Source organism: Myxine glutinosa, chromosome 2, assembly GCF_964187855.1.
Source record: "Myxine glutinosa chromosome 2, kmMyxGlut1.1, whole genome shotgun sequence".
NCBI lineage: Eukaryota > Metazoa > Chordata > Myxini > Myxiniformes > Myxinidae > Myxine > Myxine glutinosa.
Genome location: NC_136262.1, coordinates 143,535,500 through 143,548,550, shown reverse-complemented (window position 1 = coordinate 143,548,550; position 13,051 = coordinate 143,535,500). Strand labels below are relative to the sequence as shown.

General features: G+C 44.5%; 1 protein-coding gene across 1 annotated transcript in view; it reads right to left on the bottom strand.

The window, feature by feature from the left end:
* The window catches only part of LOC137421192 (von Willebrand factor A domain-containing protein 2-like), an 88,690-nt gene that overhangs the window by 33,625 nt on the left and 42,014 nt on the right, over nt 1–13,051 (bottom strand). The window contains exons 7-9 of the mRNA XM_068106992.2: nt 11,568–11,623; nt 9,500–9,607; nt 6,714–6,731 (exon numbers count right to left, since the gene is read on the bottom strand). Coding sequence (XP_067963093.2) covers nt 6,714–6,731; nt 9,500–9,607; nt 11,568–11,623 — 182 coding nt within the window. The remainder of the gene's footprint in view (nt 1–6,713; nt 6,732–9,499; nt 9,608–11,567; nt 11,624–13,051) is intronic.

The window sequence follows — 13,051 nt, the reverse complement described above, 5'->3', positions numbered from 1 at the left end:
CACGTGCCTTCGATACGGTCTGGCACCCTGCTCTGCTCTCCAAACTCTCCTCCTTTGGTATCCATGGAAATCTCCACGCATGGCTGGCGGACTTCCTCTCTGGTCGTAGTCAACGTGTGGCCCTGAATGGGTTTCTCTCATCTCCTCTTCCTGTTCAGGCTGGAGTTCCCCAAGGTAGTGTTCTGGGCCCTGTGCTTTTTCTGGTCTTCATCAATGATCTCTCTGACTCTCTTGAAAATCCTCTCTATCTCTTTGCTGACGACTCTACTCTCTGTCGCTCCATTCCTCATCCCTCAGATCGGCAGTCTGCAGCCTCCTCACTCTCTGCAGACCTGGACAAAATCACAGACTGGTCAAACAAGTGGAACATGTCTTTCAATCCTGACAAATCTCACACTCTTACAATGTCTCTCCGAAAGGACCGACTGGACAACCCTCCCATCTACTTTCTCAACAATCCTCTCCAAGAAGTTCTGTCGCTCAAGCTTTTGGGTCTCACTATCTGCCATGATCTTTCTTGGGAAAACCACATTTCCAAGCTGGCCTCCAAAGCCAGTCGCCGACTGGGCATCCTCCGTCGTGCGAAGTCCTTCCTTGGCACACCTGAGCTCCTCACCACATACAAGGCTTTCATCCGCAGCTCAATGGAATACTGTTCCCCCCTCTGGGCTGGTGCTCCTGCCTCACACCTTGCTCGGCTTCACGCTGTTGAGGCCAAAGCTTTCAGAATCATTGGAATCTCCTGCGATGTAGTCAACGCCGAGGGCCTTTCACTCACTCACCGCAGGCAGGTTGGTGGTCTTTCTGTCTTCTACCGACTCCTCTCCGGCCTTGCTCCCCCAGCTCTCTCTGTGCTCTGTCCCCCCAATATTCCTTCAGGTCGCACAAGATCTGCCTGCAACCCTCTTCTGGTTAAACTGCCAAAGTCTAGGCTCTCTGCTCACCTTCACTCTTTCATTCCCCTTTTCTCCCGCCTCTGGAACAAACTCCCCCACTCCCTTCAATCCCACTCCTCCCTCCAGGTCTTTAAAACAGCTGTTCACCACCATCTCTTATCTTCCCCCATCGAAAACCTTGATCTTTTCTACCCCCGGTAATTCACCCCAGAGTCCTTGCAGTGTTCATATGTTTTAATCCTCTCCCACCTCCCCCCAAGTCCTCCCGATGTCCCTGCTCTCAAATGTTGTGTTTGTGTTCTTCCCCCTCTCTTTTGTGTCCTTCCCCCTCTCTCCCCATCTTGTCTACCGCTCCCCTTGTTTTTTGTGTTTTGTGTGTCGGTTTGTCTTTTTGTGTGATTAATGTTAGCTCTTTCACGAGCCTCGATCTTGTATACAAAAAAAAAAAAAAAAAAAAAAAAAAAAAAAACTGGTAATTCCCTGTGTCGCAAGAGGCGACTAACAGGGTTGGCGGCAGGAAGGGCATCCGGCCATAAAACATTGCTTCAAAAAGGGGGCCAATGTGCCCCAAAAAGGCCAACCCCTGCTCTGCGGGGGGAAATGGCCTCTAAAGGTGGTTCTTCTTTTTCCTCTTATGGGTATGCGATTTTGCCTGCAAAGTTTGGCCTCGATCTGTCCAGGCGTTTTGGAGAAAATTGGATTTTAGTGTTTTTCACTCAAAACAATATGGCGGCCGAACCACGTGACCTGTGACGTCATAATTACCATTAAAATATTCTACAGACCGAGTCCCTCCTATGGTGAAAATTTGCTCTCAATCAGTCCAATTATTGCAGAGAAAATGGTTTTTAAAGGAAAACAAAAAAAATTCCCAAAACAATTCCCAAATAAAATTCCTGGATCCGGAATAATATCCTGAGCTTCACCAAAAACTAATCAATTCTTCCTTATCTCAAGGGCAATCATCCCACCAACTTTCATCCAAATCCGTTCAGAACTTTTCCAGATATCTTGTACACACACACACACACACACACACACACACACACACACACACACACACACACACACACACACACACACACACACACACACACACACACGGACACGATCGAATGCATTACTCCCTGGCGGGAGTATATACTTAATGAAATCCGATTTTATTGTTCATCTGTTATCACGAAAGACTGACAAAATGGTTAAGAAAACTGGAACCGTCTCAATACATAATGTATAATTATGCAGATTATTGAAACAATATATAAGGCTCGTTGAAGATTCACACGGATTTTTTTAATTTCAAGAAATTAAAAAAGTAAGGGGCCGGGGGTTAATGAAACGTCACCTACTTCTTAAGTAATTACCTTGCTACATCAGTGCTGGATTTACCTTGTGTGCCACCCTCGGCCGATTTTCAAAAGCACCCTGCCCATACCCACACCCCACCTGCCACCCTCGGCCAATTTGCAAAAGCACCCTGCCCATACCCACATCCTACCTGCCACCCTCGGCCAATCTTCAAAATCACCCTACCCATACCCACACACTACCTGCCACCCTCGGCCAATCTGCAAAAGCACCCTACCCATACCCACACACCACCTGCCACCCTCGGCCAATCTTCAAAAGCACCCTACCCATACCGACACACCACCTGCCACCCTCGGCCTATCTTCAAAAGCACCCTACCCATACCCACACACTACCGACCACCCTCGACCAATCTTCAAAAGCGGCCTCCCCATACCCACACCCTATCTGCCACCCTCGGCCAATTTTCGAAAGCGACCTCCCCATACCCACACCTTACCTGCCACCCTCGGCCAATCTTCAAAAGCACCCTACCCATACCCACACACTACCTACCACCCTCGGCCAATCTTCAAAAGCGACGTCCCCATACCCACACACTACCTACCACCCTCGGCCAATCTTCAAAAGCACCCTACCCATACCCACACACTACCTACCACCCTCGGCCAATCTTCAAAAGCGACGTCCCCATACCCACACACTACCTACCACCCTCGGCCAATCTTCAAAAGCACCCTACCCATACCCACACACTACCTACCACCCTTGGCCAATCTTCAAAAGCGGCCTCCCCTTACCCACACCCTATCTGCCACCCTCGGCCAATTTTCGAAAGCGACCTCCCCTTACCCACACCTTACCTGCCACCCTCGGCCAATCTTCAAAAGCACCCTACCCATACCAACACATTACCTGACACCCTCGGCCAATCTTCAAAAGCACCCTACCCATACCCACACACTACCTACCACCCTTGGCCAATCTTCAAAAGCACCCTACCCATACCAACACATTACCTGCCACCCTCGGCCAATCTTCAAAAGCACCCTACCCATACCCACACACTACCTACCACCCTTGGCCAATCTTCAAAAGCGACGTCCCCATACCCACACACTACCTACCACCCTCGGCCGATTTTCAAAAGCACCCTACCCATACCCACACACGACCTACCACCTTCGGCCAATCTTCAAAACACCCTACCCATACCAACACACTACCTACCACCCTCGGCCAATCTTCAAAAGCACCCTACCCATACCCACACACTACCTACCACCCTCGGCCAATCTTCAAAAGCGACCTCCCCATACCCACACACTGCCTACCACCCTCGGCCAATCTTCAAAAGCACCCTACCCATACCCACACACTACCTACCACCCTCGGCCAATCTTCAAAAGCGGCCTCCCCATACCCACACACTACCTACCACCCTCGGCCTATCATCAAAAGCACCCTCCCCATACCCACACACTACCTACCACACCCGGCCAATTTTCTAAAGCGGCCTCCCCATACCCACACCGTACTTGCCACCCTCAGCCAATTATCAAAAGCGCCGCCAATAATTCACGTGAGGCAGTTAAAGCCAGCTCGGTCCATCCGTCTAGCGTTGGTGTTAATTGGCCTGGACGCGACAAAAAAATTTTTTTGTGTGTACTACATCGAGGCTCGTGTAAGAGCTAACATTAATCACAAAGGAGACAATCATAAAAAGACAAACTGACACACAAAACATACAATAAAGGAAGCGGGAGACAAGATGAGGAGAGAGGGGGAAGCACACAAGTACAACAGTAGAGAACAGGGACATCGGGAGATCTGTGGGAGGGAGAGGGCTTGGGGGAGGAGGCATGGGATGGGGGTGGGGGGGGGGGGCGGGAGAGGTATAAAACACATGGACACTGCTAGGACTTCCAGGAAAGAACTCAGTATTCCAAGAAAGTGGATCTGGGGTGAATTAACGGGGAGTAGAAAAGATCAAGGTTTTGGATGGGGGAAGATAAGAGATGGTGGTGAACAGCTGTTTTAAAGACCTGGAGGGAGGATTGGGATTGAAGAGAGTGAGGGAATTTGTTCCAGAGGTGGGGAAAAAGAGGATGTAAGAGTGAAGGTGAGCAGAAAGTCTTGATTTTGGCAGTTTCACCATAAGAGGGTTGCTGGCAGATCTTGAGCGACCTGTAGGAATATTTGGGGGACAGAGCACAGAGAGAGCTGGGGGAGCTAGGCCGGAGAGGTGTCGTTAGAAGACAGAAAGACCACCAACCTGCCTGCGGTGAGTGAGTGAAACGCCCTCGGAGGTGGCTTCATCACGGGAGATTCCAATTATTCTGAATGCTTTGGTTTCAACAGCGTGAAGCCGAGCTTGGTGTGAGGCAGGAGCACCAGCCCAGAGGGGAGAGCAGTATTCCATTGAGCTGCAGATGAAAGCCTTGTATGTGGTGAGGAGCTCAGGTGTGCCAAGGAGGGACTTTGAACGACGGAGGATGCCCAGTCGGCGACTGGCTTTGGAGGCCAGATTGGAAATGTGGTTTTCCCAGGAAAGATCATGGCAGATTGTGAGACCCAAAAGCTTGAGTGACAGAACTTCTTGGAGAAGATTGTTGAGAAAGTATATGGGAGGGTTGTCCAGTCGGTCTTCTCGGAGAGACATAGTAAGAGTGTGAGATTTAATTAATTTAACTAGCAACGGTACCCTCCCTACAGGCAGGGCTTCAATTGGGAGGCCCAAATGAAAAGGCAAAATATCAGAAATTGAAGGCTTTTTTATCTATCTATAATTCCAGTAATCTCTGTGTGTGTGTGTGTGTTTGTCTGTGTGTTTGTCTGTGTGTTTGTCTGTGACCGCTGTTTCTCGACAACCACGGGTCCGATATACTTTAAACTTGCCAGGTATATTGCTGGGGACCCGAGGATGTGCCTTTTCAAGGTTTCATATTAATCGGAGAAGTAGTTACCGAGCTATGGCGATTTCTTTACCAAACTCCGCAAGCCGTTCGCTTTGGACCAAACCATTTCATGTAAATAGAGGGGGGGGATTGTCACCGTACTCGCAAGCCGTTCGCTTTGGCTTTGCGAATGGACCAAACCATTTCATGTAAATAGAGGGGGGGGGGGGGGGGGGATTGTCACCGTACTCGCAAGCCGTTCGCTTTGGCTTTGCGAATGGACCAAACCATTTCATGTAAATAGAGGGGGGGGATATAATTTTAGATATATATATATAGTACGGGCATGCCCTAGTTTTAAACAATTTATATAAACGTCCGTTAAATCATATCACACACAAATCATCAAAATCTCAACAGTATTTGTAGAATTTCAATAACAGCCACATCACTGTTCATATCGGTAAATATTATTCCATCGTGTTTCAAATTTGGGAAATGGGCTCTCCAATATTCGATGTGTTCACGGTTTGAATTACGTAACGTAACGTTTGTGACGATGTTTTCATTGTGACGATGTTTGTGTTCACGGTAGTGTTTGTTGTGATGGTGTGAACGGAATTTCGCAATGTTTTTCGTTTTTATTTTCGTAATCGTTTAATGAACGTTTGATGTTTAATGAACGTTTAATGAGCATAAGAATGAGCGTAATGATTAGTAATGAATGAATGAATGAATGAATTAGTATTGAATAATTCGATGCAAAGCGAAAGACGCCTCAAAGCTGTCACATTCACAATCGCGATGTCGTATGTACTCCCGATATGTGTTTCCTTCATTGTAAAAAACTACCAAGTCAGCAGTTAAAAGGATTTTGAGCCGATAGGTGTTACAGCCTTGGCAAGATCGATGGAGACGGCGATCTGTTAGCGTGTACACCGCCCAAATAGCTATGTGGAATTCTCTCATGTAGAGATTAAACTCATCGTTTGAACATTGGCCAAGGTCATTATTTACTTTTAATGATGTTTATATATGAATCAAAAATAAGATAATTGGTTTTGGGTCGTCCTTTCCACATATCTCGTGGGATTGTGAGTTGGAGAGACGACCGAGATGGCGGGAAGGGGGTTGGCATTCTCTCAACTCAACTCTCATCTCATCGAATCTCATTCTCTCAAGCAGGGATTCAACCCATGTCCTTACAAAAGGTCTTTGTCCGAGGTCACCGACTCTGATTGGTGCAGCTGTGCAGCGATATGTGCAGCCGTTTGTGCGGCACCCAGGAAAATAGCATTATGCGAGAGTCCAAACCTGGAAATGCTGGAGGCCAAAGCTGAAATTGGAAAAACAATATGCCCTATTTTACTCCAGGAGATCCCAGGATTACCCACCCAAAATATCGTTGTGATCGGTTCAGCCGTTTTTGCGGAACCTGGGAACGGACGGACAGACGGATGGACAGACAGACGGACATTTGGTGAATTATAGTAAGATTGCAGAGATCAATGAATAACTTCTGAAATAATAAATAAATAAACTTGTATAACTTTTTGTCATGTCATTGTTTCAAACAATGTCTGAAGAATTAATGAAAAAACAATCTTACCCAAGAACTTTCTCCCGCCTGTGGAAGACAAAAGAAATGTCACACAATGTGGTGTTAGGTGTACTGATGTTCATACCAACTGGATGGGAAGCTCTACATGGGTTGGTCACATGATGGAAGCCATATTGTAAAAGCCACAAAGACACAAAGAGACACTACTTTGTTGAAGCAAGTCATACGTAGGTTACACGATGATTACACGATCACTTTTGGTAATCAGGGAACTTTGGGCCTGCCATTGCTAGGGCGGAGCTAAATTGTCTTTTTAACACAATTTGCAGCATTTAAACAAAAGAGTCAAACTGAGGGCAATTCCAAAATGGTTAACGGCAATTGTTGTGTCGTTGGATGCAAACCTGACCCATGAAAATATGGGAGGACACATACATAAGAAATATCCGTGGATGAGAGGTGTAACATTCCTACCATTTCCGGTAAATACCAGGAAGTGGTTGAAGTGTGTAAGGAAAGTGTAAGATGGTCCGATGACTGTTGGTCTACCCACAATTTGAAGGTGTGCAGTGTGCATCCATCACTTTGGTGTGCTAGACATGGATGGAAGTGAGAAGGAAAGTCCGTCCTGGAAACACCAAAATCCTGAACTATTCCCGTTGAATTTTTGGAGTCGCATAGATATAAAACCACCACAGGTAGAACAGACTCCTAATAGAGTTCAAGGCAGCAAATGAAGAGCACAAATATCTGGTCAACTTGATGAAGAATTGTCCCTGAGCCTGCAACAACATTCTCATCCTCTCTCCAGAAACCTTGCTCACAATTAAATTATGTTGTTGGCTTGATTTATTTAATCTGGCGTTAGTGTAGCACAGGCATGATGGACCGAATGGCCTCCTCCCGCATCAAATTTCCTTGTTACCTCCACCGCACAAGGTGGATGCAGCTTGTTTTCACCCGTTTGTCTGTCTGTTTGTTTGAGGACAAGATATCTCAAAAAGTTGTGGGCAAATTCGACCGAAACTTTGTGGACAGGTTGGTTGTGTGACAATAATTTGGCCAAAACCTGGTAGACAGATTGGTTGTGTGACAATACTTTGGCCAAAACTTGGGGACAGGTTGGTTGTGTGACAATAATTTGGCCAAAACCTGGTGGACAGATTGGTTGTGTGACAATAATTTGGCCAAAACCTGGTGGACAGATTGGTTGTGTGACAATAATTTGGCCAAAACTTGGGGACAGGTTGGTGTGTGAAAATAATTTGGCCAAAACTTGGTGGACAGGTTGGTTGTGTGACAATAATTTTTCCAAAACCTGGTGGACAGATTGGTTGTGTGACAATAATTTGGCCAAAACCTGGTGGACAGATTGGTTGTGTGACAATAATTTGGCCAAAACCTGGTGGACAGATTGGTTGTGTGACAATAATTTGGCCAAAACCTGGTGGACAGATTGGTTGTGTGACAATAATTTGGCCAAAACCTGGTGGACAGGTTGGTTGTGTGACAATAATTTGGCCAAAACTTGATGGACAGGTTGGTTGTGTGACAATAATTTGGCCAAAACTTGATGGACAGGTTGGTTGTGTGACAATAATTTGGCCAAAACCTGGTGGACAGATTGGTTGTGTGACAATTTGGCCAAAACCTGGTGGACAGATTGGTTGCGTGACAATAATTTGCCCAAAACCTGGTGGACAGATTGGTTATGCGACAATAATTTGGCCAAAACTTGGTGGACAGGTTGGTTGTGTGACAATAATTTGGCCAAAACCTGGTGGACAGGTTGGTTGTGTGACAATAATTTGGCCAAAACATGGTGGACAGATTGGTTGTGTGACAATAATTTGGCCAAAACCTGGTGGACAGATTGGTTGTGTGATAATAATTTGGCCAAAACTTGATGGACAGGTTGGTTGTGTGACAATAATTTTTCCAAAACCTGGTGGACAGATTGGTTGTATGACAATAATTTGGCCAAAACCTGGTGGACAGATTGGTTGTGTGACAATAATTTGGCCAAAACCTGGTGGACAGATTGGTTGTGTGACAATAATTTGGCCAAAACCTGGTGGACAGATTGGTTGTGTGACAATAATTTGGCCAAAACCTGGTGGACAGGTTGGTTGTGTGACAATAATTTGGCCAAAACTTGATGGACAGCTTGGTTGTGTGACAATAATTTGGCCAAAACCTGGTGGACAGATTGGTTGTGTGACAATTTGGCCAAAACCTGGTGGACAGATTGGTTGCGTGACAATAATTTGCCCAAAACCTGGTGGACAGATTGGTTATGTGACAATAATTTGGCCAAAACTTGGTGGACAGGTTGGTTGTGTGACAATAATATGGCCAAAACCTGGTGGACAGATTGGTTGTGTGACAATAATTTGGCCAAAACCTGGTGGACAGATTGGTTGTGTGACAATAACTTGCCCAAAACCTGGTGGACAGATTGGTTGTGTGACAATAACTTGCCCAAAACCTGGTGGACAGATTGGTTGTGTAACAAGGAAGAATTGATTATATTTTGGTGAAGATTCGAATCCGGATCCAGATCAGAGAATTTTTCAGTTTCCTAAAAAAAAAATTCCAGGTTCAAGTTCCATAAACCATATTATAATATGTCCATTATCCTATAATACATTTGATAATTCCTGTAAAAGTGTCTCCCTCTGTCATGTAAAATAGAGGTGCACAAATGTCTCCAAGTGGCTTTGTTCTGATTTTGATGTGTGTGTCATCTCCACCATGAACCTGAGATCACTGTCCAAACATGCAAACACCTTTTCCCTTAAAACTGTTGATTTACCATGAAGCAGGTGACTTACCACATATCTTGTGACTCTCATAGCCCAGAGGACACAAACAAGTAAAATGTTCCACACCATCTGCTACACAGGTGCCTCCATTCTGACATGGGTTTGGCTTGCACGGATCTAAAGGAATATATCAGAAACGCACACACACACCATTCATTGGTCCTCACAATAATCTTTATGTGTGTGTATTTGTGTGTGTGTATTTGTGTGTGTATTTGTGTGTGTATTTGTGTGTGTATTTGTGTGTGTGTGTGTATTTGTGTGTGTATTTGTTGCATAAACAACTACAGAGTTCATAGAACAAGATACCCCACACAGCCTTCAAGTCTGTACTTCAATTTTAATAAAACAAGATTGAAAGTCTAACAGCGGCCCAGCCGGGCTTGTTTGATACTTCAGTTTCAGTATGATCAGTATGATCTGGGTACAAGAAGACAGTATGATCTGGGTGGGGATACCAGTTAGCAAACAATGTAAGTATTAAAATTTTTTGACTACAGGCATGGACAGCCGGTTCGTGAATGACTTGGGTAAAAACGGCGAATGGCAAACGATGAACCATTAAATTCCACATTCCTGTGCCACCTTTAGTCGAACATCAGGCATTGACAGCACGTTCTCTATATTTTCATTCCAAACAGCATTATTCATTGTTCCAATCACAAATTAATACTATAATATTTATATATCAAAATATAATATTAAATCACGATTGTATTGATATATTATCAAACCAGCGAACTGTCGTCATCTGTTCACTTCCGAATTCGGGAGCCAGATCCATGCCGACCACATTTCAAAATCATAATTGTATTGAGGAATTTCTGAAAACTCCTACCTACCTTACGACACCCGCTGGGACCCCAAAACATTCCATAAAAGGTTATTATATTTCCATTTAGTAAAATATGAAACGGTAATGGTTACTAAACACATCCCCCTGTCATGTGAACAGATCCTCAGCTCTGATTGGTGTATATTTGTGGGGACATACAGACAGACAAACGCTGTTCTGGACAGCATTGCTCTATGGGCTATGCTACAAAAAATTATTTTGAAGATCATATTTAAAAATGAGAAAGTTTAGCGGTGCTGAAGCAGTATTATCCCTTGGATGCAGTGATTGGGCCTCGGAGGCCCACAACGTTTTTTTGTTGTTGCAAAAACTATGCTGTACAATTTTTTTTTGGAATGAGCCTCATTTTCACCGACTTTCATGTTGTTAAATAAAATTCAATGACATTAAAAAAAAATTCATTCAGGCTCGTGGGAAAATCTTCATTCTTCACTTATAACCCGAAAATCCGACACGAATGCAGGCCTGGGGCCCCGGAGGGCCCGCATAAATGTTGTTGTACTACTATGTTATATCATTATTTTCTTGATATGAGCCTCATTATATGCCCCAATGACTTGGTTACAAATAATTCAGTGACAAAAAAATGAAAATTAAAAAACTTTACACGAATACATTGTGAGGCCTCCGAGGCCCAATGGCTGCATAGGTGTAGGATTTTTGACAGTTGTGGACATATACATTCTAAATAAAAGGATTAGTGAATCATTTTTTTGAGCAAATACTCCTCCATGAGCCTCAACATTTTAGAGAAAAAAAGTTGAAAAACCAAGAACAAAAAATTTTTTTTTGCAAAAAAAAAGAAAAGATTCATTCCTTGTATGGGATTCTTCCAATCAATCAATGATTTACATTTTCTGAGCAAATAGACATCCATAAGCATCGACTTCGAAAAAGGATATGAAAGAAAAAAATCTATAAAAAATAAAAAATAAAACCAACATTACACGAATACATCAGTTGGGCCTCCGAGGCCCAATGGCTGCGTTTATGTAGGATTTTTGACGCCTGCATCTAAGAGTTAATTTTATTTTCACCACCAAAGGCAATCTCCCTTCGTTCCTCAGATTCGGTTTAACTTGAGCAGCCTTTGTTTTATTTATTCATACAGAATATGGAAACTGAAAGCATGAACAGCACGAAAAAGTATGAAAATAAAAAATAAAATAAAATTCTCATTAAGAACTGAGAAAATAAAGGGGATGCAGAATTTATTGGCACCTGGACAAAGAGAGCGGTAACATCTGCCTGGTTGTGTTTTCTGATGTCTTTTCCATCTGACAGCAAAGAATAATACAAGATTTTGTCAGTCACTCTTTTCATCCATTTCAATGATGAAGACTTCCCACATGTCACTAACTTTAACAAACTTTGCATTGTCATACAATCAGCTATAAGGATATCATCGAGAAATTCTAATTTTCACCAAATTAATGAACTTCATAAATTTGTCTCCTCTGCAGCATTTGCTGTTCGTCAAAGATATATATATATATATATATATATATATATATATATATATATATATATATATATATATATACAGTATATATATATATATATATATATATTGTTACTGATCGCGGATTAAGATGTTAGTTACCGAGCGGTTTGGTATTGCCGCGACCGTTACAGGATCCCTGACTCACCCGATTCACCCAGAACTTTGGCCGTATCGCACCACAGCTGCTCAATGAGGGAAAAGACAAAAACGACGCAATGCAAGAGGAAAGGGAATAAAACGAGAAGACGTACAGACGAGTAATGGGGTTTATTATTTACACACACAAGCAAAAAGGAGCAATCAAGTTTTATTTACAACACATAAGACGCAGGTGACACAGTGCAAATTTTAGCTTACCTACAGACTTAATTAAATACCCAGGGACAGAACAAACAAAACAAACTCACGTATACAAGAAGGATGGAATGGAATGAATGTTGGAAGGAGGAATGGGAAGGTTCAGCTGGGGCAGATGGTTCGGGCTTGATCCCGCACGGGACGTCGGCTGGACCTCGACGGCCACCGATGCCACCGCTATTTGGTCCCCGCGGGGTAACGGGTTGAAGCTGCCTGGTGGAGTCAACGCTGCCTCTCTGGCTCAGCTCAGGGCGCGTCTGCCGTCTCTGGCGCAACTGCTGGTAATGGCCCTTGGCACCTTCTCTCTCTTGGCCCTGGTGTCTCCTCACCATTGACAACTCAACGCAACCAACGCAACCACTGACCCCTCGACACCACCACTTCTCACCACCGACTTCTTACCACCGCAACCACTGACCCTCCTCTGGCAACCGACTCAGACCAACTCGAAGTGCATCTCTTCTGGGAACACCCCCGCCGTGGGTTATATAGGCCCCGCCCCTCAACCTTTGCGAACCTCCCCCAAACGTTCTCTCCCCGCCCTCTCAAGCCAAACCCCTTGTTCATGGTTGGTCGAGTGGGGCTGGATCACTCCTCCCCTCTCTGACGAGGTGGGGACCCGCCTTCCTTCCCCCAACCCTGCCTCGTGGTCAATGGCGGATGAAGGGAAAACCGCCCAACATGCAGTTGGCAATGCGAATTGCAATTGACGGAAAGGGGGGAATGGAAGTGTTGGGGAGTGGGAATGAAGGGAATCTATCTCTTTCACTGGTGCAATGGAGTACTTCAATTAATGGGAGACACAGCCTTACCCTAAAACACAGAATAAGAGATAACTATCAAC